Here is a 25,693-nt window from a genome sequence, read left to right on the forward strand (position 1 = left end):
TAAATATATTAACGGCTAAAGACAATTTTTCACCTAAGTTTTAGTATAATCTCAAAAGCACAACTATAAACACATAAAAAACCCGAAACACCCACCCATAGACTAACTGCTATTAAAATTTTCAATTAGAAATAGAAGTAAAATTATCATTTTAACCCTAAAACCTTAAAAATTTATATCATTTTCTCTTTTATTTTAAAAAATTAACAATTTGCCCCCATGATTACACTTTGAAAATTTTTTCCCCTTTTTAGGTTTCATCTCCAATGGCTTAGAAATTTGACCGATGATCAGGAAGAAGTTACGGTCATATTCAATGAAGGATGACCTTTTGTTCTTTCAAATCTAAAAAACAAAGTGTTGTCTAGATCGAGAAGAAGCGACTACAAAGGATGGCGAAACGTTGTCTTTCATTGTTTGGACGACACAAGTAAGAACAATAAAGAGTTATCTTTCATTGTTGTGTTTGGACGATGCGATAAAGGACGATGAAATATTGTCCTTCATAATGGTGGGTGGCTGTCCTTTATGGTCAAATTTGGAAGATAGATGAAAAGCGTCAAAGTCAGATGGAATGGTGGTAACTGGAGAAGGGAAACAAACCTTAGGGGTGAAATTTAAACTTTTCAAATTTTGAAAATGCAGTGAAATGTTAGTTTTTAAAACTTAAGGGGAAATAATATCAATTTTAAGGTTTTAAGGTTTAGGGATAAAATGACAATTTTACCCATGCCTCTAACTGAAAATGTTGATGACAATTAGTCCATTAATGAATGTTTGGGTTTCTATATATCGTGGGTATGATTTTAAGATTAGGGTAAACCTTGGGTGGAAAATAATCCTTTTGTCTATATATTAAATAACAAAATTAAAACTAATCAGTTATTTCAAATATCACAAATATTATATATTATTCAACTTAATATACACAACTAAAATATAAATAAATTTAAAAGACATAAATAATTTAAAACTATAAAGATAAGTTAATATTTTAAATAAATATATTAATATAAAAAGACGTGAATAGAAATAAAGATAAGGATGAAGGCGAGAATAAGGCAGGGCGGGGACATAAATATCTTTGTCCCCAATTATAGAGATATTTTTTTGTTTTTTTTTGTTTCCATTTCTATTAAATAATCTTCTATTTGTTATGATTAAAAACCTTAAATTCGGATAGAAATTATAATCTTTAGGGTGCGTTTGGTTGAGGGTTTTTAAGATTACCTTGGTAATCTATCTTTTATTCCCTTGTTTGGTTTGTCAGTAATAAAAGATTACAGTAATCTTCTATTATCAATGCTGACGTGACAGGTAATATAGGTGGTAATCTGATTACAACCTTCACCTTTGGTATTTAAAGATTACTAGGGTAATCTTGAGTTTATTATAGAAAAATTATTATTTATTAATTTTTTGAGATAAAAATAAATTTATTTTTAATTAATATGATAAATAATATAAAAAATATTTAAAAATAATTATATTCAAGGGCATTTAAGTAAAATAATTTACTAGTAATCTTTTATTACCTTTAATCAAACATAATAATTATTTATTCCTATTAAATTTTATCAAACATAGTAATCATTTATACCCAGTAATATTTTAATTAATCTATCTTTAAGGTAATATTTTTATTTTGGTAATAAAATATTACCCAAATCAAACACTCCCTTAGTATTGTTTTTAATGGAAAATTGTGTCATAGTTTAGTCAAGCCCAAGGGCCTCAACCCAGTATCAATGAGGCCTCAATTGTTCACTGTGCGTTAAAGGCTATCGTTTGGGCCAGCCCATCCAACCACGTTAAAGATTTTGGATTGTTTCGGCTTGACGTTAGTAGGAATCTGTTCATCCTCTAGGGCTTTGCTTGAGAGATTTTTTTTAATATATATATATAATATTTAAGTATATAAATAATATATTATATATAATTAAATATTTTAAATTAAAAATAAAATAATATTTAATTATATATAAAATATTATTCATAGGCATAATATTATATAATAATATTTAAATCAGAAACCGACATGAATTTTAATAAATTATAACAATATGACATTAATAATGATGATGAAGGTTGAAAAGAAGCATGTATGAATAAAACTAGTCATAGGTTAAAAATAGGTCCACTCCACTCCACCCCACCACTGCCACTCGTATTCCACCGCCAGTGACTAGTGAGCTCCAGCTGTATGCTTCTTCAAGCACTACTCACGGGCACGGCAATTATTTCTTTCTAAATTTATTTATTAATTCATGCAATCTTCAACTTCAAGGTGTTGAATGTGAGCCATTTGGATATTGTAATTTGATTTTCTTTCCACAGTAATTTTATTTATTGGGTCAGAGAAGTCTTCCCTTCCCAGCCCTCTTCAACGACAAACCTGACACTACACGCGTCAGGGAAATTACCCGTAAAATACAAAACTACCCTCAACTTTTCCTAATTGTATTTCCATGCTAACTTTATTATATTATGTTCATCAAACGCCACCGTTAACGCAGTTAAGTTGCAAATAGACGCAAGTTTTGAATTACAAATTTACCTTTATTTTGCGCATTCAGATCTAAGACAGTAAACACAAGTAACGCATTCATAAAATTCTATCTTTAAACCAAGCAAAGTCTTGCTTTCCAACCACAAATGTTTCACTTTATTTTAAGTGATGAAAGACTAAAAACAGGAAAATTACTATTATGGCCCTCGTCTGTTAAACATGACGGAAGTTAGTTAACGTCTGGATAGTTTTTTTTGGAGGATTTTGGGTATGATTATCACCCAAGGTATTAGCAAAAACTCCAGGGGTAATTTTGATAAATTAAAAACCCTTGATTTATTTGAGGAGAATTAAAGCAGTAGTCTGGTCTACCAAATTGGATTCCCTATTTAAGTCTTCATCTTTGAAAGCTATTGGCGTTGCAATTTGATCTCTCTTTTGGTGCTTTCGTTCCGTGTCTCTCGCCTGAGCCCTAGCCTGACATCAACAAGAAAAAAAAAATGGGAGGCGGCAACGGCCAGAAGTCAAGGATGGCTCGTGAGAGGAACATGGAGAAGCAAAAAGCCGCCGCTAAGGGTAAACTTCTCTGTTCGTTTGGTGTCCTAGAAACACTTGTGGATATCGTTTTCTTTGTGATTTTACTTTCCAAAATAATAGAAAATTTGAGTCAAGTCGTCGATTTAAGTGAGTCTTGAGTCGCTACAGGCCAAACAATGAAACAATAGATTACAAGTTTTTTTTTAAATTTATATAATATTATTATTTGTGTATCCTCTGAGATCTGCTGGTTCCTCTATATATCTTGATTCAACGATTGATGATCGGATTGATATTTGCACAGGAAGTCAGCTTGAGTCAAACAAGAAAGCCATGAGCATCCAGGTACTGCTATTAGCCTTGCTTGTGCTTATTTTCCATTCCATCGTCACGTTAAATGAAAACTGAGTTAATTAACTTCAAATTAAATAGGTCTCTGTGATGGCTTGAGACCGTAAATTGCTTCTAAGGGTTTGTGTGCTTGATAGAAATGGGATATTATGATTCAGATGACAAAGACAATGAGAATATGAATATCTCACTTTTTTCTGCATCAATCATATAGCAATTCTCATTCTCGATTCCATCCAATCTTGTGATTCTTGGTAGTTTGATTGTTGCCTACTTGAGTGTTAATACCCTGATGGATGAGAATAACATTCTAGCATTTGTAAAGGAATGCACTTCTGGTATCGTGTTGAGTTTCCCAAGCTCATCAGGTGGATGAAATATTAGCGGACATGACATGATCTTTGATTAAAATGTTGGAGGAGTGATTATATAGTTGCCTAGAATTTCAGTTTTGGTTTACTTACGGATGTTGAAAATGTTGATTGCAGTGCAAAGTGTGCATGCAGACGTTCATTTGTACCACTTCGGAGGTGAAATGCAAGGAACACGCGGAAGCCAAACACCCCAAATCTGATTTATACACATGTTTCCCCCATCTTAAGAAATGAGGCAGTAGCGAGAAAAGAAATACAAACAAGGGCTCCAAGCCCCTCTCTGTCTCCTCTAATATCTTAATCGTGATTATATAGTCATCCTTGTAGACTCTTTTATGTCAAATTGATCAAGTCTGTGGACTATATCATGTAATCGTTTCTTTACCCAGTTACCTTTATTTGCATGCCTAATAGATGTGTTTATTTTTGACAAGCAAATCGATACTTTTCACTGAGCAGTAGGAATCTATTGCAAATGGTCGAATGGTTATACAAGGAGCCAATTGGGCATGAGCAGTGTAGATAAATAATGTAATAACTGGTAAGCTTTGGAAAAGTATAGCAGAATTATGAGCTTTAAAGTTTACCAAACATGATGCCTACATATTGGAGTATGCAAGATTACAAGAGAAAATCATGGAAGTTTGCAGTAGGCTTGAATACGGCTGACCAAGTAGCAAGTAGTACGGTTTTACTAACTCCGCATTCTGTTATTTTCTGCAGTTCTCAGTTGGTAGAAGTAAGGATGAGCCTGAAATGAGTATAGAGAAAGGATGAATCAGAATAATTAACTATGCAAAACAGACGATCTATTGAAAGCCAAAAGAATAGCTAAACGGAGTAGAGAGAAGGGAGGGAGAGTTTCTCTTAACATTCTAAATTTCTCTATTTTATTGAAGTGTATAGCTATACATTTTCAAATATATAAATAAATTTTGTGGTCTTATCTTCATGTTCGTGTCCTCTTGCTTGAAAAAAGTTATAACTTAATTATAAGAAATTTGGGCGTCCATCACTGGTTCGAAATCCAGAAAAATTACCATGGCCTCCCTCGCTGTAAGCCTGTCCTGGTGATCATAGCGAAGAAGCTTGTCCAGAAAATCGATGGCCTGATTTCATGCAAATAATGTCCAAGTGAACAATCCCGCAAAATGAATAAGACAAATCATAATTTAATCAATTTCCTAGAAATGAAGAAGAAAAATGTAGATGACCTCTGGGGAAACTAGATGCTGATTATCTGCATTCATAAATCTGGACCATGGCTTCCTGCTGTGCCTGCAACATTAATTAGGTAGATAGGATAAGCAAGTGTCCTACAGCAGAAAATTGACCTTAAACATCCATTAGTTGCTTGAAGAAAGCAAGACGGAGAAATGGCAGGATTAAAATGATAACAAAGTTTCTGGCATGCATCTTTAAGTTATGGATGTAGTCCAACCCCTGTTTTTGGATCAGCAAATAGCATCTGAACCCAACATTATATTTCACCCTTACAATGGCCTTCATTACCCTTCTATAGCGAGAGATTCATACCTAGCTCCTAATCCTTTGTTGAAGTTCTGAATCAAATTAAACCATCAAGAATTGGATTCAGTCAAGGAGACATGAACTATAATTGAGTGTGGTGTACCTTCCAACTAAAGCTTCAAGCTGAGGATCAAGCTCTAAATGATATTTGTTCAAATATGCATTTAATTCATCAGTTCCAAGAACCTGAAAAGAGTTTATCCAACATTGGTTACAACCAATAATAAAACAGGCACTTAAGATAGGTCTGTATTGCAAAGGGTGTGATGGTTTGCTTGGAAATGATTAGAGAATTTTAAAAACCATCAAATATAAGAACCTTTGCAATTTTGACTAGTTGATCATGATTGTCGTGACCATAAAAGAATGGCTCCTTCCGAAAAATCTGCAAGGGAGATAAAACACCACAATTGTTTGATGATGTAAGGATAAATAAGCAATGTATTGTACTTCTAACGTAAATACAATAAAGGGAATAGGCAACTTATGGCTCACCATTCCTGCAAACATACAGCCAAGACTCCATATATCCAACGAATAATCATAGTCTTGCAAATCAACAAGAAGTTCAGGGCCCTTAAAGTACCTAGAAAACCAGCCATAATTTTAAGGACAAAACCAATCAACAAAATGAAAGAAGAATATGCACAACAGTCCATTGTAAAAGGCCATCTATCTCCCCAAGTAACTCCAGACATTATGCAGTTCACTCTCTCAAAATCTTGAGGTTGGTCACTGGAAAAATTTTCAGGACTATTATTTTGATGTTCAAAATAATAAGCATACATGTTTTTCAGGCATTTTTGGTACATCTAAATGGTAGCACTGCATATTGGTATACCTGTCTGATGAGATAGACAGTTGATCGCATGCTTACGGCAATCTGAGACCTGGTGGTGGGGCTATGGCCTGCTGCTATTACTTGTATATTAGTTTGTGATTTTGTACAGGCCGGTATGAGAAGTTCAATTTGCGGTATAGTATGTTCAATTTTAATTTCTCTATTTTTGTGAGGTTAGATAAACAAGGGAACCAAGTTTCCTATAAAACTTTTATCAGAATAATTTTCTTTAAAAATTATTTTTATTAGAGTTCTATGAGAGCGTCGTCAAAACTACTATACAATATAGCACAAAATTGTCCTAGATCCCAATGGGTTCAGTTAGTTCAGTCTCAAGATCCTAGTATCTCAATAAATTCTTCTCACAAATAAGGCCTAGGAACACATCATTTTTCCACTAGTTTCAACAGGAAAGGCCAAAGCCTAAATAAATGCACAAAAATACCATAAAATATAATCTTTAGAATGAAATTAGAATTAAAACAAAAAATATACAATTTAATTAAAAGCTTTGGAAATTACGAATACCTTGAAGCTACTCGAACATTGTATTCTTTGCAAGGATGATAGAATTCTGCAAGACCCCAATCAATCAAGCGAAGCTTCTGTTGCTCATGGTCAACCATCACATTGTGAGGCTTGACATCTCTATGCATTATGCCTTGAGAATGGCAGTAATCTAGTGCCTGAAATTATAAAGGCCAAGATTAGTTAAGCACGCGACATACTACATAGTACTAAAGAATCCCTTCCTTTCATACTATAATCAACAGTCTGAATACATATTCTATAACACATAGATACACGCAAGGAGTTAGTGATGTCAAGCCATCTTTTCCCAAATAAGGAAAAAGAAAATATAAAAAAAATCAGATATATAAATGGGAGATTCATCATCAAATATCTTGAGAGAATTGGTTCAAATTATCCAAAATTACAATAAGTACACAAAAGCACCCCATTATTGCACCAATCTTTTGAAAACAATGGCATCAAAACCACATAAATTTTTTGTAAGGTTCATAAGAACAAACAAATATACTTCCACCCGCCTACACACACAACACAGAGGGTACCTTATCATAAATTTACCCAAACTGCTTGTTTGCAATCTTTCATGTCTCCATTATGTAACATGATGCTCCTTGAGAGGTCATTCATGTGGGAAAATAATACAGAGCAAACAATCCATATTACTACATGGGGTAAACCATAAATCAGTGACAGGGGGCTTTCTAACGTACTAATACAATGAAGAGACTTAGATATTGACAAAGTGAATAAAATGTTCATTTGGGCATTCAAAGCAGAGAACTCAGCTAAATTTTCGTATGCCTAGTAAAATAAAATTTTTAATTCAAAACCATTGATGTATAAAAAATTTCCTTGGTAAATAAATAGCATATTCTATATAATTCAAAGGGAAAGGTAACAGCAAAAACAATAACAAGAAAAGGCAGTCTCAAATATTGAAATGCTTTAACAAGCTCAGATGAAATAACCTTGAGAAGCTCGTATATATAGTAGCGAATGTCGTTGGCTGTCAATGTGGGGTACAGAACTTTAAAATCCGTACTATTCACATATTCAAAAATCAAACTAGGAGTCTTTGAGTGCTGATCTCGGACAATGTCAAGCAGCTTCACAATATTAGGGCCTCCACAAAGATTTTGAAGTATCTTTATCTCCCTTTTTATCTGCATCAGCACAAGTACATATTAGTATATGCAAGCTCGTGCAATATAAGTATCCTAAACAGTCACTCTCTCAGACATTCATCAATAATCTGACAAAGAGTTTCTGAACAACTCTACAATCCAAACATACAAAATCTGACTAGAGGAGAGCTCTACTTGCACCTTAGCTACCAACACCATAATTCTTGCTCTAGGTGAGGTCTATGACCTCACATAGGATCAGATTCTATGCTCACATGCTTTCATAGTTACTTCAATTTCCATTAAATTCTCAAAGCAATAAAACATTATTATACAGTGCTACTAAAAGTTGAAAACTAAAAAATTGGTATCTCATTTTGAGGAAAAAAACATTTAGAAAGGGTAATGTAAAATTCTAAATCATGGAAGGCTTGAATTCTAGGAGTCAAAAGCAGAATATGATTACAAAAACCAGTATACAACATTTAGTCAAGCAAGAAGCCTAGTAAAACTATACAAATGACTGGATCAGTTTCAAAACTCACAGCATCATTCCTTCTGCCATTGAAATGAACACTGATGGTATAAAAGGGTAAGAAAAGAGAAAAACAAGGGGGTAAGAAATCACCTTCTTTTTCTTGACAGGTTTGAGGATCTTAATTATGCACTTTTCATTGTTGGTGACATTTATACCTTCAAAAACCTCACTATATTTCCCCCTTCCAACTTTTCGAACAACCTCATAGTCATCTTGCTCGCTGAGAAAAGAAGTCAATATTAAAAAGGGATGCATAATTTTTCAACAACTCATTCCAGAGAAAAAACTTCCAGAGAAGTGTTTATTTAGTTACTATGGAACTCAATTTAACAAAAACAAAGCCAATTTTCAACTACCAGAAGCTATTAAATTCCAGATGGATTTAAAATTGGTAGAATTACTACACAAAGTACCTAAACCATTAAACTTCAATGCATAAACAGACACACAACTCATGATCGCTTAAAATGCAACCTACACAGCTTTAAGTAACACTAAATCGTTCCAACAGGTATTCTCATATGAAGTAACAAACTAATCATAGAATTAGGGTTAGTTATCAGAAAATATTACCCCCATTGAACGGCAAGAGACTCGTAATCCCAGTAATCTCTGGGACGGTGAACGTTGACGTCTGCGTAGACACGAGCTTTCGACATGCCTAGTCTCTAATGAAATAATGGCAGAGGTTCAGGAATTCGACCTTTAGCGTTACTGTGGTTGACGGAGGTTATCGCGATAACTAACACCGGTTCAGTCACCACTTGTTTGGTAATATAATACTCTCCCTTAATTCTACGAAACGCAAAGTCCTCCCTTTTCGATTAAATATACATTATGAGACATATTTCTATTTTCTTTCGTGGATGAGAATAATAATGTAATTTACTAATTTATAAAAAAAAAGTATCCTTAAATTAAAAAATATAATAAGTTAAAAAAATTAAAAATTTAAAAAAATTATTTTCTATTGCTTCCGAAACAAACCATTAATTCAGTTGAATTTGATCCGCTTTAATTTTAATTTTTAATATCAAAAGCCAGTAGATATAGAAGTATTGATGGGTAAAATTCAAAACAGACGAACATAAAAATATTTTGATAAGCTCAAAACTTTACATCTGGAATTGAACCATTCGGTACAAATCAACATTGTTCCTTATGGGACAATGAACAAGGAGAGAACCATGGAGAAATGTTTCAATCCCACTGTGAATTAACTTAGCTCAAGCTGGAGAATTGATGCTGACTCTCTTGTCCTAGAGATGCTGAACTTCAGGCTACAGGCTACAAGCTACAAGCCACCACATTTAAGGAAAACCCTGCATCATTATTCTTCATTCAGTTGCAGCATCAGAACCCGGTTTGATTTTCTCATACAACCGATAAATCAGACTCGACTTGGACATCTGGGGTTCTCTTTCCAAAACTGCAATCACATCTTTAACAGAGATAGTTCGGGCAACCCCAGTTTGAGGCACCACACCTTGGTTCCTTCCCAACTTTCTAGCAGTACCTGTACAAAGAAAGTAAGGTGAAAAACAAAAACCGCAACATCATAATACAGTAAGAAATACAAAAGTTTTTTTCGAAGATGCCGTATGATCAACTAAGACTATCCAAAATAGAATGGCTAATAATCAATTTAATATCCCACTTACCAGCAAATGGAGCTCCAGGGCCTCTGTTTTCTGTTTCTTGATTATCCTTTGAATTCCTTCCAGATGTTGATAGAGATCTGCGACTGACATCTTTTCCACCCTGAGAACCAGATGCCACATCCATACCCCCCTCACGTTTCTGGCGAGCCTGCTCAGCCATAAGTTGCCATTTTGACAGCATATCATCTCCCCCAACAGCAGCACGAGCAGCAACATTTGCAGCTGTGGTTCTCATTTTGTCATCCTCTTCCTTGTTTGCCTGCAAACATATCAGTAAGTTATATAAGACAAGACTTCCTTTATGAGTGGCTGATATACACGATGCTTGGAAACAAATAATCTTTAATACCTTAACTGATTTTGAACGAACTTCATCCTTTTCCTTATCGCCACCAACCGCACCATCACCCTCAGGCTGTATTACAGATACATTTACATACATAGAACTTCAACAAAATGAAGGATATACCCCCAAAAAAAAAAAGGCATGGATGTGAGTACAAGTCCATGCGTGCAGGTATATTTCTGAATGCAGCATTTTTAAATTTGTGCATAATGGAAAGTTTATGTACTGCATTCATCATATATAAAATGCAGACGGTACTAACTTCATTTAGTTTCCGAAGCTTTTCTGCTTCAGCTTGCTTCTTATCCCATTCTTCCCTAGCTTGGCGGTTCATTATCATAATTTGTTGTCGAATATCTGAGGTGATAATAGTACGGTGTCTAGTTTTCTCAGGATCAACCCGCTACAAAAAATCCAATTGAATCAGAACATAGTGGCAGTTAATACAAGCCATGAAACTAAAAACAAAAGACTAACCTGTTTTGACAATCTGATCATGTTACATAAGAGTCCACGCATTCTTTCCTCAACACACTAGAGATTCAGTTACATTAGTATACATGTAATCTATGCATTACAAAAATAACAAGGAGCTAGCATCTTACCAAAGACAAGCATCGTTCCACATCATTACTTATATTCTTCAAGCCGCATTTGGCCACTGCCATTCATGGATACAAAATATCAAACCATAAAACAAGGATGCCTATGTGAACACAAAATCTATGCATATATTGAATTACAGAACATCTACTTAACTAGATATGTCAATATCCTGGGCTTGCCTGGGTTAGGCCTGGTCCCAGAAAAAACCCCGGTTTTTATCACCCTGACAGGTCTACTCAGTCCCTAGCTGGGCCTATGTATGTGAAAATGCCCAGGTAGGAAATTCTCAAATCTCAATGGCACAAAAATTTCACATGTAAAAAAGACTTTCTACAATTCATATATTTTATGTAAAAGAGGTTGAGAAATTGGTGGTTAGGATTTGTTTGATGTAAAAGGAGAGTGATATTTGAGAGAAAAAATTCAGTAAACCACATTTTACTCACAATAAAGTCATATATTTTATCTAAAAGAGGTGAAGAAATCGGTGGTTAGAATTTGTATGATGCAAAAGGAGAGTGATATTTGAGAAAATAATTCAGAAAACCACATTTTTAGAGAATCTAGAAAGCTAATATATTACGCATTTTATACAGGAAGAATCCTACTCTCATCAAGCTGCCGAAAGTTATTTTTGGTGAACTGAATTTAAGATCAAACATCATTATGCTTTATCTGTGAATGCCCTGGAGCTACCATTACATTAGCATGGGAAACTACTGGCACAATTGCACATGAATTTAAAGAATTTCAGAATTTGTTTGTGGTATTCTCAAGACAGACCATCAAAGAGAGAAATAAAAAACAAAAAACTTTTATGAGATTTATATTCTCTATAATTTTAATTTTTAAATAATGAGGAATTGGTATATGAAGGAGGATGAACAGATAAAAGATTTCAGGATGTTTAAAAAGACAAGTTAGACTAGAAACTTTCAGATTGACTGACATATTATTGAAGAAATTTAAATTAATAATTTATCCAGTTTTAAAGGTTTAAATTTTTTTTTTTTTTTTTGGTTGTTTTTGGGTGGTTTGTAGATTAGCTGGTTGTGTCAATGATTAATTAATGTATGACAAAACTGCAGATATATAGAAATTTATTCTCAGTGAAATTACTGTAGCATTTCCACATTACTGCATGATACTGTGGGAGAGAACATAGGGAAAAGTAAGTGACAGTGAGTGTTGTCAGTTAGTGTCATGAGGAGGCACTAGAATGGAATTTTAGGATTTCTATTATCTTAGGTCTTGTTTGGAGATTAGGGTGGGGAGTTTAGAATTTTTTAATTTCTATGCATAATTATATAGACCTCAAATTTTAGACTTATATTATACTAAACCAGGGCCAGGCAATTTTGACATCCCTAATTTAAGAGAGGGTATACAGTACTAACTGATCTCAGCCAATTTCTTCTGCAAGGGATTTTTCTGCAAAATCAGCCTTTCTTCTTCTTCCTGCACAACCTTTCGGGACGCTTCAGAAACTCGACTTTCCTCCTTGGGCCCAGAAAATAATTGTTCTTCCTCCTCCTATATAAAAGCAGAAAATCATATTAATTAAGAAATTCTCAATTAAAACTAAAAGGTTTGCATGGTCAACTTCTTTAACTTGCTAATAATTTGGCTTTAAGGGCAAGGTGATGATCAGAAAAAATCATACTCTGAGATTAACTCCACTGACGGCAGTAACATCATTGAGTTGTTCAATGCTTTGATCCAAAAAGGCCCCAGATACCTTTTGCTTCTTACTGTATGAATATCCACAGGTTATTTGCGGAAAGTGATGCTAAATGTGTTCAACCAAATTCAAATAATACAACAAAAGAATTAATTTACCTTGGCAAAGGTGGAGAGGAACAGGGTGCTTCAAGAGGTTTTTTTTGGCCAATAGAAGGCTTTTTTGGAGGTGTCCTTGCATTAATTCCAGCTGAAGATGTCACAGAAGGCATCCGAGAACTCAACTGATAATAGAAAAGCAACAAGGAAAATTTGCCGTCAAGATATAAGAACAAGTCATAGTCATTCTTCACCAACTTTTTTACATAGGAATGTAAACTGGCACAACCAGAGAGAAAGTAAATCCAATATTCAAGCAACACCAACATATGAGGTTCTACATAAAAGTGGGGATGAATACAGCAAATGGAAAAACAAAGCAATGGAGGTATATAAAAAGCACATATTCTGTTTCTTGCTGCTCTATCACATCACCTGGAAGACCCATAGAATGCGAATTTCCAATGAGCTACAGGATAGGAACGCAAAGACCATAAATGAACTAAAATGCTGATTTCCAAGCACATTAGACAACTATTACACTGAAAGAAGACATCTACAAAATGAATATTTTTTAGTCGACATAGGGAAGGTTCAATAATTCTGATCTTAAGCAACTTATCAATATGCCGATATTGATATCAGCATATAAGAGCAATAGAGTAGTAAGGAGAAACTAAGTATTTTTCCACTAACGCTAGGAGATCAACATAGACAATAAAACCTTTAAAATGTAATCCAAGGACCTTCTATCTTGAAAGACAACCAGAAAAGAAGCTCCTAACAAAATCAATCAGGATCAAATCTTTAGATGGTCATTTATAACTATGCATAGATCAACAACCTAGCCGAATTCCTCCTCAAGATTTCTATCTTTAAAATAATTTTTTTTATAATCTTCAGCATTCCAGTTTCTTAAAAGCAACATCATTTGAAGCAAATCTTGGTTTCAATAAATCTCATAGCAATTACTATATAAGTGATAGACCTCATTTGTATAATCTACACTTTTGAGCCAATGTGCTTAAAAAGTTAACATCATCATCATTTGGAAAAATTATCAGAATTTCAAGTATGCGATATCACATGTCAGTTTTGAAATATTGCAGCAACCTGCAGAATCATTGTAAACCTTTAAATATATATCTCTATGCAGACTACAAAATCTCCACACTTACTTGAGCTAGAAAGTAAATGGAACATGTTTTTATATATATTATCACTTGAATAAAAAGAATTGCTTTATACAATTGAACAAAAGCACTCCACAAATAGAGAAAAAGTTTATTATATATAAATATATCACAAAGCAATTTTTCTTGGAGAATGAAACACAGTAATAACTGGGGGAATTGCCTGTCAAGACCATGTGACACTGAATGCAAGGAGAACTAGATAAATGATATAATATTACCGGCACATTTGAATCCTGCTGTGTTGTTGTGGAAGGAGACACTGAATTTGAGGGCAGCCTGCTTGTAGATGTTGAGAAACCAATTCTGGGAGATTGCTTTTCAAAATCCTCATCCTTCATTGTTCCTGGAATTGCATTTCCCTGTTCAACAGGTGCAACAGACAGCCCTTGTGGGGTAGATGGAAGGGATTTGTGCTGCTGATCAATAACCTGATCAACTGGTTCTGGCTTTACATATGCCATTGATGACAAAGAGCTCGGATTATGCTCTTTATTTGGTGATGGTTGCCAAGGAACTATATTCTGTTGCGATGTTGAACTGTTTGTAAAGTGAGAGATAGAACCACCCTGCACTTTACTCAGCTCATTAACAGAGTTTTGCCTCTCAAACTTAGGCAAATTCATTGTATTCATGGCTTGGCTTGCCCCTCCTGATGAAGCTGATCCCATGTTCTGATGATGACTAATCTGCCTCATTTGTGAGTCATGAGGATGTGGCTTCAGAGATGATCCAGGAGGATTGACATTTGTTGCAGAATATGGGTGATAATTTGCACCACTACTTCCATACATGGGATAGGAAGTTTGTGGAAAGTGTAAATGTTGCTGTTGCTGCTTGTTAAGTCCTTGTACAAGAACAGCGGAGCGTTCCCTCTCTTGATTGACAGTGCTCGGACTGGAGGAAGCCATTTGGCTTGCATGTATTCCATGAGAACCAGGCAGACGTTCCAGCTCTCTAGGTTTTTGAGCATTGTTTTCTTTGATCGCATAAGTTGAACTAACCTGCATTTGAACTGATGAGTCTGGAATGTGAGCTGGGTCTGCAGTAGAGTTGGAACCCTTATGATGAAGTTGTGAAAATGAATGGGAATCAGAGAATTGTGTGGCACCAGCACTAGGAGATGGCATCTTTAACTGTTGTTGGCGTGCAGAAGCTTGGAACTGACTGGAATCCATCTGTGATTATGAGATAGACTGTTTTAACTTGATCATGACAATAACATTCAATTGACCAAAAGTGTCCTATCTTCATCAAAATTAACTTAAGCTCATTCTTTAGTTACCTGTGATTGCATCTTACTTACTGCCAATCTAAGCATCTGGTCCCCAACAATATCCCTCATAAGTCGGACAAAAACATCTTTAGGAATTTCATTTTTCTATGCAACAGAGAAATCAGGAAAAAAATCTGAGAAACCTAGACCATCACATGCAAGAGAAACAGAATAGTTGATGAATAAATTCATGTCAGAGACCAACCTTAAGTTTACTGTAAAGAGTATGAAGCTGCATGGCTCTGTCTTTATCAAGATGCGGTAGTAAGGTAGGAAGCAACAAACCAAATGGTACTTGTTTGCCACGATTCATAGGGTTAACCACCTGCTCTGTGGCCACTGCCTGTTGATTGCCCATCTTCTGTATTTTTGAAAATTGAGATTCACCATCTTGATTGTGTGTTTTCTCAGGTTCATGAGCAGGGATAGGATTTTTTTCAGAAATCTGCATTGAAATTGCTTGAGGAACCTGAGTGGGAGTTTGTTCTGCCGGTGCTTGTGGAGAATCATTTTGGGATTGTTTCTGCTGTAGAAGAAGATGGTCGCATTCCTCTGAGACAGAGTTGTCTTTCTGTGGCTGCTGATTCTCGGTAATAGATCCAAGTTGCTTTAGCTCCACCTCTGATGAAGGCCGCTCTTGCTGCTGTACACTTTCTAGACCCTGTTGATACTGGAACTGCTTATTATCATCTTGGCTCACATTTTGCCACTGCACAATTGGCTGAACAGAGGCATGATTGCTTTCTTTTCCTTGAGACAAAGCTGCTGTAACTTTCGGTTGAGGACATCATGACAAAAAGAAATTAGGGGAATTTTTTTAACAAATTTCAGAAATTCAAGGGAAACTTCCACCAAATCAGAAAACCAGCCATTTATTTTTATATTTAGGTCATAGTATATAACAAGTTCCAAATTTTACCCTATTAACTAGTATCAGAAAGGCCAGAGAGCTAAAAACCATCTGTAAGCCAAGAATAACGAGAGCTTCAAAATGACAACTAATCTTAAATCACTTTCCCATTCTAACACTTATAATCATAGTCAGATTATAAGTGTCAGATTAGTGAAGACCCGAGTTCATGCAATCTACGAACTCTAAAATCACTGAATTGACAAAGTATTAACTGACTTTCGAAGATTCACAATAAATATCCAATTTCACTCTCAGTCTACGCATTACTTGAAAACTTTCTATATGTAGCCACTCTTAAAGCCAGTAATATAACTTTAAACCTTGCTAACGGCATTTAAATACTACCTGGAAGTGAAAAAAACTGAATAGACAAAAATTTTTAAAAGAAAAAGCGGAAGCAAAAAGTTCAATCTTATACCAGAATCTGAATCAGACGGCCGAGAGGTCGACGCATCGCCTCCTATATCTCGATTTAATGCAGCCTGGAACGCGTCCACCTCTGCCCCCGAATGCATAGACTCGTCCTGAGTTCGTTGGAACATCCCAAAATACAAATTATAAAACTCAAAATTATTAAAGATCCACGATAATTCGTGAAGAAATATAATTAGAGACAACCTCATCTTCTTCGAGGAGCTTCATTATGGAGGGGTCCATTGTATGCTTTTGTGCACCTCCGCCTGTAGCTGCGCCGTCTCACCACCGGGTAACTGGAGAATTTCCGTGACCAGGTCGCAGATACCGTAGGAATCTGAAAACTCTAATATGATTTAGAGAGCGAAGTGAAAGTGTGCATCATTCCACCAAAAATTAAACATAAAATAAAAATGATCTGGACATTACAGTGATCGCGAGCGAGAACCAGACGAGCAAAATCAGGCAAAGGCTTTGGCTTTTATACCCTAACAGGCTAACACACGATTACAACGAATTTTAATTGTTTAGTTTTTTTTTTCATAATCACCATACTACCCTGAAGTTTTAATTAAAAAAGACCAGAAGACTTATTCCCACCCAACGCATCCGTTAGTTTAACTGTAAATTTACTGATTTACCCTTTTTGCTGATTTACTCTTCATATTCAACTCCCATATTGACCGTACATCAGTCAATTCTCACTCTTTCTGAAATAACAATTGGAAGCAAGATGAATATTGATGGCAAACCACATAGATCATCTCAGCCACAAGCATAAACAAGCAATTCTCAATTTCTCCAAAAATAAAAAGAATAAAAATTTTTGATAAAATTAAAGCCAATTAAAACCTGAGTGTTCAACATTCCTCTTTTCACTGTCAATATAATACTGTTATGGCTCATCATTGTCACTATCAAAGCCACCAGGAGGAGCCCTATTGAGGTTAGCAAGTGTTCTGATCCTACCATGCATCCCCAATGCCCTCGTATCCTCCTTCTTGTTTGGTCGGTGGCACAGTCACAGTTGCTAAGGTTCACAAGTGGGAGTGGGGGAGAGGGAAGGAGAGGGAGACATAGAGGAAGACGTGGACGATAACTAGTGAGAGAATGATGGTAAGAGAGAGTTAATGAATGGGTGATTAAAAGCGGCAAGTTTGCAATGTAACACCGACGGAAGTGAAGGTGTTGTCTAAGAAAACTTGATGGATGTGATTTGAAATCCAAATGACTATTTGGTCGAAGACTTGATCATCATTTTTAGTCAAAAGGTTTTTAAGTAAACTGTTAGAAATATATTGAGTTTATAAATATAAAAATTAAAATTCGTATTACATAAAATTAATTTAATTTATGTTAAAGTTCATACTACTCACTTTAATTAGATTTGAGATTTTTTTTTATTCTCTAATACTCTCCTTTAAGTGTAATTACTATATATTATTAGAGTACCGTATAAATATATTGTCACTTATATCTAAGAATATTTCAGGTTGTTAGTCCGCTATCGTTTGGCTAAGTCTGTTTTGGATAGGTGCGTTGTTACTTGTATTTAAAAATATTTTAAACTCTTAAGCCTGTTGTTTGATTAGTGTTCTATTATGTCGAAAATATATTGATTCTATAAGTATGAAGATTGAAACTTGTATTATAACAAATTAATTGATTTATGTTAAAGTTTAATCTATCACATTTATATATCATTTACTTATCTAATTTTTATTAAATGTGAAATTTTTTTCTTTTTTTAAGTCTCTAATACATTTCAGAGAGACGGAGGCAGAGAAGGAGAGGGAGAAAAGCTTGTGTGGTGACCTGAACAGTTGGGAATATTAAAAGGGTAAATTAAGAATTTTAAATTAAACTATCAGAAAAAATAAAGAGATTTTGGTAACAGGTAGGTATTTCAATTTTTTAAAATTAGTAGATATAATTGATAGTAAACAAAACTTTGGGTGGGAAAAAGTGTTTTGGCAAAAAAAAAAAAAAAGGTTCGCAGCGATGTTTTATGTTGCGTAGACAAATGGGTGGGTTCAGCGATGCCAGATGAACAAACATATTAATACAATTGACAGCATTTAAATGAATAATATTGAAACGAGAAAAATTATAAATAATTATTTCACTTAATTAGAACATGATCTTTCAGTTTGTATAAACTAATTTACATAATTTATTTATCAATATTATTTAACTTTTAAATATTTTGGTTAATTCCCAATTCCCTTGTAAAATAGAATTGGTATTTAACCCAGATCATATCAATTCTTATATGAATAGATAATTTTAAATTTAAAATAAAATAATATTTAATTATATAATAATATCTCAATATTTATAAATAAAATTTTATTATATAAATAAAAATAATCTTGCATCATTTTAATAGTTATTTTTGTATGAAATTGAATGCACGCCGCAAGATTTTAATGAGTTCTGGACCAAAAATACAAGCCCAACTCTGGTCCATATCGGGCTTCTTTCCTTGCAAACCCATTTTTTAAGTTGGACTCGCTATGGGGCCGTGTGACCATGAGACATTGAACAGTTCTGGTCTCTCACCTGAATCCTCGCGGAGCCACCTGGTACAAATACGAGGAACAGATAACAGAGTTTCAATTTTTGAAGTTAGAGATATGGGCAGCAAATGCAAATCAATAAAGCACTTACGCGAGCGCTGCCTTGATCATTGCTCAGATAAGCAATCCCTACAATGGAGATCCTACTATTCTTGGCTTCCGCAGCGACTCAGGAAAATGGGATACGTCAAAGTTTATCCCTCTAGCAAAATTCCATCTCATTCTCTACTGTTTTCAACATTACAAAAGCAGTCTACTGAGTCAAAGATTGGATTTTTGCGATGGTATTTGGGCAAGCTGGAGTCTCATCCACTCATGACCAAAAGCATAACAGCCTCACTTATTTTCGCGGCAGCTGATTTAACATGTCAGGTGCGTGCGTGTATAATTTATGAATCTATTTTGCTATATTGTGCTGAATGTGCGTTTAATTTTTTTTTAGAGTGATAGTAACTATTTGACAATGTGATGTTTGGTTAACTGATACTTCGTTTCTGTTTATTCGAAGGTATCCTTTTAAACTGGATAAATTTTGAATATGTCAAGATTTGTGTATTTACTCTGTATTATTTATATACAGAGGATTTCCTTGCCGTCTTCCAGTTCTTTTGACTCAATAAGAACATTGCGCATGGCATCATATGGGATGCTAATTTTAGGGCCATCACAGCATTTTTGGTTCAATTACATGTCAAAAGTTTTCCCAAAGCGCGATATAGTATCAACCTTGAAGAAGCTTTCCTTGGGGCAGGGTGTATTTGGGCCTTCTATTACTGCTGTTTTCTTCTCTTATAATGCCTCTTTACAAGGTAATTTTTTCATATATATTTGTTGTCAAGAAAACTGTGCGAACCCTTTTTGATTACATAATACAAATAAGGATATTTTTTATATTTGAATTAAATATAAAATAATACCCAATTATATGATAACATATAATATGTGTAATCCAAAGTAGTTATACATAATATTGCTCATTTACTATAACATTGAGAGTTTGAGACATTCTATAGAGGCTAATTTTTCAATTTTTTCCATGTAAGTGGACCTATTATGTACATTCATAAAGACTTCAAAACAGTTTGTCATTACTAACAACACTACAGTTTAACTTAGTCATAGATTGTTTCCAGGCCTATAACTGATTTCTAACCCTCTTTTTTTTTTTGAATCTGTTTATTGCATCACCTACCAATCGGTCATTGTTTGAACATCATAGTCACCTTTGGGCCACATTTGTGTGTAACGGGACAATACTTGACTGTCATTGGCTGCCGGCATGCTCTATGGGGAGCTGTTTGTCTTTGGAGTCTTGTAGTTCATTGATCTTGTACTTAAATTAACTAGCTTGGTCTAGCTTCAACACTAGGATCTCCTGGTTTTTCAGTGTTGCAACATGGAAATCAGGATAAAGACAAAGTTCCTCTCTCTTATTTGTTCCATTGAAGTTCTAGTTCTCTAGTCATTAAACATATTTTGCTTGTGCTTGGGTTGTTAAGTTGTTACTTTCTGTCCAACTTAGGTGAAAGTGGTGGTGAGATTATCGCAAGATTGAAACGTGACCTTCTTCCAACATTAGCAACAGGTCTATTGTACTGGCCAATCTGTGATTTCATTACATATAGATTTGTACCAGTTCATCTACAGGTGCTGAGAGAAGTTTCCAACTAATTTTTCTATTAGGTTGGATTTAGTTTAGATCCCAATTCTCAAGCTTATGCTCAATTGGTTGAACTAATATTTCCTTTGAATTTTGTTTGCAGCCATTAGTGAACAGTTCATGTGCATTCATTTGGACAATTTATCTAACATACATGGCAAGCTTAAAAAAAGTGAGCTATGATTAGTGGTGGCATGTCAACTCAATTCAGGTAAGAGCTTTTTCCATTTTCAGATTCAATTTGAAATCAATTGTTAGTATCGTATTTGCAGTAGTCTAAGTATTAGTTAAGAATCACAGTTGTGTTATCAAATCTTAATTTTAGAGGAGATTGACTTATCGAAAGGAAACTAGTCTAATACTTTACAATGAATTTTTGTTTCTACAATTTTGATTATTGGAAGAAAAGTGAATGCAGGTTGTGAGATCTTGTTTATATGACTAGTGGGTTGTTATTACTTAGTGTGAAATCAGTAATTCCCCATGAACGATCAATTTGATGAGTTGGATAAAACTTGCCATTTTATCTTGAAACTCGCATATTAGCCTGGCTAGTTGCAGTTGATATTTTCAAGGCCAAAAAATAGCTGGCATTATTGAGTCGTATAAGTTTTTGAGTTTTGGTTTTCCTATTCAATTCTGATGTTTCAATAGTCTACCATAGTGAGAGCTCTTGAAACTGAAACAAACTTGCAGGTTAATAAATCGTTTTAGTTTACACAGCACCTCTTTCTTCCCTAAAAAGGAACAAGCCTCGAATACAACAGCGTGCACAGCCTAAAGTACGAACAAGATTCAGGGCAGTTCTGAAGCTGGAGAGATAAGTTCTGTTGTATGAGAGCTACGCGGAAAGCTGGAGATATGAAGTGTTGTGATAATCGGAGAGATTGCCAATTTTTTTTGGACTAAATTTTCTATATGTTTGATGTAGTAAAAACTTCTTGTCATGAAATAGCCCAAGTATACTCGGTATGCATTTATGGACAGTGTTGAGGAATTTATGCACTTTATTAACGAGTAAGGCTGAATTCAAACCGAGTCTATTCAAGTTTGAACTCTAGCTTAGCTCAAACGAGTCCGAAATGAGCTAATTTTATATAGGTTCGATCAAACTCGAGCTATTAGTCAAAATTTTTAATAAAAAATTTTGATATAAAACGACATCGTTTTGACTAATATATATTAAAACGACGTCGTTTTAATAACAAAATAGTTAAAAATTCGAGTTTGAAATTAGTTGAACCGAATTTGAGTCTAATTCAAATTAAATTTTCATGAGTTCTGCTATATACAAACTGAGCTGAACTGGAACTCAAGCTAGCTCGAATCCAGCCCTATTAACGAGAAGGGTTAAACAAGAATTTTATTTTACTCTGGGCAAGTGAAATTACGGAATTAGGTTGTGCGTTCGGCATCAAAAGCACTTTTTTACCGAATCAGAAAACATGTTTTCGTTCGTTGGTGATGTAATTAGGTCCACAAGCCCGTCTTCGAAAGCCACGTAGCTCTCTCTTGGCCAAATAAGGTAATGACGTGACCGCAGGAGAATATTCTTCTCTACTCTACCATTATTATTCCATTATTTGGGTGGCGCGTCCAACGCACACGCTTACCTGTTTATTCTCAATCTCTAAAAACACGCGCTAAAGCAAAAGTATGTTGTGTGAGCTCTGCTTTAACACGTGGGCCTTCGACTCTTTAGAAAAATACTTTATCACGTGAGACCCACGGATCATAATATCTTCACATGGAAAGTAGGATATCAAAACCTAACTCCCAATATAACCTCTCCACGTGGATAGACAAAACACATCCCACCCGCCCGTTTATTTTGATAAATGTCAGTCGCAATCAATCTAAGCATATTGCTAACGCATTGGATCCGGACACGGCCCCAACGGTTTTTCCGACACGTGTCGCATTTTAATAGAGGGTCGCGTCACCCCGTGTATAGCAGCTACCGATTAATTCAGAAAATAGTTAGGCCAAAGAGAGAGAGGGAGAGCGAAGGAGCGAGAAGATTTGACAGGTTAGTTGATATGTTCTATTCCTTTCGAATTTTTGTGAAATGTTTTTATCCTGTTGATATTATTCTGTTTGTAAATAATTTAATATGTTGTTCTTATTGTTGTTTCTGTTCTATAAATAAATTTATTCTGGTATGCAGGAATTCTGTTCAATCAATATTCAAGTGTTCGTTTTTCTCTCGCTCTTTCCCTGAGGCGAAGAAAAGAAAACTTGGTGGATGGGGAGGTGGTGGCACAACGCTATGTTTCCCATACGAAGAGTCTGGCACGGCGTCGCTTTGCGTCTGGGGATTCGCAAAACGGGTGAGTCTCCTGCCTTTCGATGATTTTTTTATCATTAGCTACACCCTCTGTCCATGTGAAATTGCAATGGCTATGGTTTTTTTGCATCTCAGTTTTGTGAATAAGTTGTTGATTTATCAGAACGCCTGAAGTAAAATTGATAATTCTATACTCTAATCAAAGTTTAGAGAAGATAAACTGAAATGGAAAATCATATTTCTGTAATTAACTAAAATCGTGTTTGGGAAACAAGCAGGGCTACTGAGGCTGCGACGAGATGTGAGAAGTTGTGAGTACAGGGATGTGCAAGTGATGTGGGAAATGCTAGAGAAACAAGAATCAATGCTAACTCGATCACCTAGAAGAAGCAGAAAGAGATCCTATTGGAATTTCTTTGGTTGGGCTAGATGTCCATAATCTCATTTACGAAACTTCTTGGATCATAAAACTCTCCTTCATTAGAAATGGGCTGATTCAGAAATCATTTGTTCAGAAATAAGAATCAGAGCTGCGGTTAATATGCAATAGTTGTTTCTCCCCATCAACCAGTTTGCATTCATCAGCTGCCTACCAAGAGGATGTTATCCTTTCTCCTTCACTCCATCTTTTGTTACTTATGAACAAGTAATGTTCATATATGTGTTCTTAATCTTGCTGTTTGTATGAGTGATTCTTCCATGGATGTTTTGGCTTTTCTGTATTTTGGGTTTGTTTCTATGCTTTGATTGTTAGGATGTGCAGGGAATATTTGTATAAGTAATATTATTTGTACAAACAAATTGTACATACTTATATATATAAACTAAGGTGTCGTTTGATTGACTAATTTTGAAGAAAAAATTAAACAATTATAAACAATTGTTTGGTTTATACAATTTGTATAACTTATTTAAAAGTATATTTTTAGTCTATTCGAAATAGATTTATAAGCACTCTAGTTTAAATGAACCTCATAAGTCACATAGCGTATAACAACTTTTGAGAAACAATAAATTGGGGGTGAATATGAATCTAGCAAGCTTGAATACTCCCTTGTTCGAGTTTGATTTAAATAAAAAATAGTTTGACTCAAGTTTGTAGAGTCAATAGTAAGAGTGATTTAAGTTCAGTTTAAATAAAAATGATTCAATTTAAATCTATTTTAAGTTTGATTTAAATTTATAGTTTAAATTTATAATTCGAATATGTGACTCTTATTCATAATTTAAATTTATAACATATTAAAAAAATGATGTTATTTAACAATTATTTAATATAATTCAAATTGAGCATAAATTACGTTGAAATCAAAATAAGAAAAATGGCCTTGGAAGAATCAGTGCTGTCGTTGGTTGATGTTACTCACAAACTAACAGAGTGACTAAGTAATTATGGAAATGATTGAAGTGATTTTTGTTTTGATATCAGATGGACGGTGGATAGTTCACATCATACTATTGAAATTGATTCATTTTTGCTGATAGTCAAGATTTGCAATGTGACATTGAGCGACAGCATTATAAAGTATGTATATAACACTGTGAAATCATTGGCTTTCTCTGTTGTTAAAAAAACAAGTAGCAAATGAATGAATGCTACATTTTTTTTTGGGTCATTCGCATCTATTAAGAAAATTCATTATAATCGTAATTGTGACTTTTTTTCCGTCCATGTTGGTTGGACGAAGGTATAATAACTGGATCAATAAGATTCAATCCCAAGTCTTTTCTTATTTTTTAAATACTTTATTAATTTTATTAATAAATTTTTTTAATAAAAACTGTTACTTAAATTTATTGAATCTTGGAGATTTGAGGTTATTTTCAATTCTCAAAATGAAAATAATAATAATAACAAAAAAAAAAAGAATTTTGTATATATTGTACCAACTTAAAGAAAATCCTATATTAATAGATCTTTGTTTCTATAAATTTTAATGAAGTTGGGCTTTTAGAGTTTATTCTGCATTTTGATGGAACTGGTTATATGTTGTTTGTTATATGTGAATGAAATTGAGATTGACAAGGATGGAAATCGAATGTAAGATGAATTGGGAATTTTTTTTTTTTTTTTGACAATTACCGTATTTCACCTAATGAGTTTATCCTGCTAATTGTAGGAGACCGGTAAAAATGGGGGATTTTATGTAATTTTCACTTAGCGTGACTTTATTAAAATTCAACCAAGGGGAAATTTAAAATTTACAAAGTATAGTGGGATTTGTAATTTTCACCAATTGTTACCCATTAGGCTGCATAATTGTTATTGTACTAAGCATAAGAGGGTTATATGTAAGATTTACTAAACGTGATTTAGGGGGTTATTGATATTTTTCATTTAACATAGTGGACACACAATCAAATCCACTATGTTGTGGCAACTATCATTGACCTCTTCAAGATAAAGTGAAATATCTATTATACCCCATTATATTAATTACATGTAATCCCTACTATGTATAGTAAATTTTTATTTACCTCCTTACTTTATAAGGTTTTGTGAATATTACATATAACCTTGAGTGCACTTAGTAAGACAACCATCGTGCTAAATTAAAATTACATATAACCTTCGGTTTCACTATGTCTTGATTAACACAACGTTTTCATTAGATTTATATCATGTATGCAATAAATAATT

General features: G+C 34.3%; 4 protein-coding genes across 13 annotated transcripts; 2 read left to right on the forward strand and 2 right to left on the reverse strand.

Annotated features, from left to right (window-relative positions):
- Positions 1-2,865: 2,865 nt before the first annotated feature.
- Positions 2,866-4,209, forward strand: LOC123229924 (uncharacterized protein At2g23090). The gene is made up of 3 exons (XM_044655970.1): positions 2,866-3,085; positions 3,351-3,391; positions 3,886-4,209. The coding sequence occupies exons 1-3, from the start codon at positions 3,010-3,012 to the stop codon at positions 4,003-4,005; spliced, it is 237 nt and encodes a 78-aa protein (XP_044511905.1). The 5' UTR covers positions 2,866-3,009; the 3' UTR covers positions 4,006-4,209.
- Positions 4,210-4,213: 4 nt separating this feature from the next.
- LOC123229923 (casein kinase II subunit alpha-2-like) lies at positions 4,214-9,221 on the reverse strand. The gene is made up of 10 exons (XM_044655969.1): positions 8,912-9,221; positions 8,429-8,558; positions 7,645-7,839; positions 6,671-6,828; positions 5,797-5,887; positions 5,621-5,686; positions 5,405-5,487; positions 4,986-5,049; positions 4,812-4,880; positions 4,214-4,522 (listed from the first exon to the last, which is right to left on the reverse strand). The coding sequence occupies exons 1-10, from the start codon at positions 8,995-8,997 to the stop codon at positions 4,466-4,468; spliced, it is 999 nt and encodes a 332-aa protein (XP_044511904.1). The 5' UTR covers positions 8,998-9,221; the 3' UTR covers positions 4,214-4,465.
- A 201-nt stretch (positions 9,222-9,422) lies between these two features.
- On the reverse strand, positions 9,423-17,089 carry LOC123229922 (transcription initiation factor TFIID subunit 4b). Of its 3 annotated transcripts, XM_044655967.1 has the most exons (15): positions 16,956-17,089; positions 16,731-16,863; positions 16,531-16,636; positions 15,405-15,970; positions 15,209-15,304; positions 14,145-15,101; positions 12,791-12,915; positions 12,615-12,702; positions 12,349-12,484; positions 10,951-11,006; positions 10,823-10,879; positions 10,608-10,748; positions 10,349-10,414; positions 10,000-10,258; positions 9,423-9,854 (listed from the first exon to the last, which is right to left on the reverse strand). In XM_044655967.1, exons 2-15 carry the CDS (start codon positions 16,767-16,769, stop codon positions 9,676-9,678), a joined length of 2,871 nt encoding a protein of 956 aa, XP_044511902.1. In that variant the 5' UTR covers positions 16,770-16,863; positions 16,956-17,089; the 3' UTR covers positions 9,423-9,675. The 3 variants fall into 3 exon arrangements, with proteins under 3 accessions (XP_044511902.1, XP_044511903.1, XP_044511901.1); XM_044655968.1 differs by having other exon boundaries at positions 15,405-15,964; positions 16,731-16,993; XM_044655966.1 differs by having other exon boundaries at positions 16,731-16,993.
- A 2,039-nt stretch (positions 17,090-19,128) lies between these two features.
- Positions 19,129-23,900, forward strand: LOC123228637 (PXMP2/4 family protein 4-like). Of its 8 annotated transcripts, none has more exons than XM_044654085.1 (7): positions 19,129-19,477; positions 19,686-19,914; positions 20,628-20,690; positions 20,869-20,976; positions 21,480-22,794; positions 22,933-23,095; positions 23,331-23,900. In XM_044654085.1, exons 1-4 carry the CDS (start codon positions 19,163-19,165, stop codon positions 20,946-20,948), a joined length of 687 nt encoding a protein of 228 aa, XP_044510020.1. In that variant the 5' UTR covers positions 19,129-19,162; the 3' UTR covers positions 20,949-20,976; positions 21,480-22,794; positions 22,933-23,095; positions 23,331-23,900. The 8 variants fall into 8 exon arrangements, with proteins under 8 accessions (XP_044510020.1, XP_044510019.1, XP_044510016.1 ...); XM_044654084.1 differs by having other exon boundaries at positions 21,489-22,794; XM_044654081.1 differs by having other exon boundaries at positions 19,130-19,477; positions 20,628-20,752.
- Positions 23,901-25,693: the final 1,793 nt, after the last annotated feature.

Source organism: Mangifera indica, chromosome 11 (genome assembly GCF_011075055.1).
Source record: "Mangifera indica cultivar Alphonso chromosome 11, CATAS_Mindica_2.1, whole genome shotgun sequence".
NCBI classification, from domain to species: Eukaryota; Viridiplantae; Streptophyta; class Magnoliopsida; order Sapindales; family Anacardiaceae; genus Mangifera; species Mangifera indica.

What these genes read in the sequence shown, in the direction of transcription:
- LOC123229924 (XM_044655970.1), top strand. Translation starts at nt 3,010, where the DNA reads ATGGGAGGCGGCAACGGCCAGAAGTCAAGGATGGCTCGTGAGAGGAAC. An exon ending in GCAAAAAGCCGCCGCTAAGG is followed by an intron (nt 3,086 to 3,350) that starts GTAAACTTCTCT and finishes ATATTTGCACAG; the next exon opens with GAAGTCAGCTTGAGTCAAAC. An exon ending in AGAAAGCCATGAGCATCCAG is followed by an intron (nt 3,392 to 3,885) that starts GTACTGCTATTA and finishes TGTTGATTGCAG; the next exon opens with TGCAAAGTGTGCATGCAGAC.
- LOC123229923 (XM_044655969.1), bottom strand. Translation starts at nt 8,997, where the DNA reads ATGTCGAAAGCTCGTGTCTACGCAGACGTCAACGTTCACCGTCCCAGA. An exon ending in ATATATACGAGCTTCTCAAG is followed by an intron (nt 6,829 to 7,644) that starts GTTATTTCATCT and finishes TTATAATTTCAG; the next exon opens with GCACTAGATTACTGCCATTC. An exon ending in CTTGAAGCTTTAGTTGGAAG is followed by an intron (nt 5,050 to 5,404) that starts GTACACCACACT and finishes TTAATGTTGCAG; the next exon opens with GCACAGCAGGAAGCCATGGT.
- LOC123229922 (XM_044655967.1), bottom strand. Translation starts at nt 16,769, where the DNA reads ATGGACCCCTCCATAATGAAGCTCCTCGAAGAAGATGAG. An exon ending in GCCGTCTGATTCAGATTCTG is followed by an intron (nt 15,971 to 16,530) that starts GTATAAGATTGA and finishes CTCAACCGAAAG; the next exon opens with TTACAGCAGCTTTGTCTCAA. An exon ending in TAAGTAAGATGCAATCACAG is followed by an intron (nt 15,102 to 15,208) that starts GTAACTAAAGAA and finishes TCATAATCACAG; the next exon opens with ATGGATTCCAGTCAGTTCCA.
- LOC123228637 (XM_044654081.1), top strand. Translation starts at nt 19,163, where the DNA reads ATGGGCAGCAAATGCAAATCAATAAAGCACTTACGCGAGCGCTGCCTT. An exon ending in CAGCTGATTTAACATGTCAG is followed by an intron (nt 19,478 to 19,685) that starts GTGCGTGCGTGT and finishes ATTTATATACAG; the next exon opens with AGGATTTCCTTGCCGTCTTC. An exon ending in TTGTACCAGTTCATCTACAG is followed by an intron (nt 20,753 to 20,868) that starts GTGCTGAGAGAA and finishes TTTTGTTTGCAG; the next exon opens with CCATTAGTGAACAGTTCATG.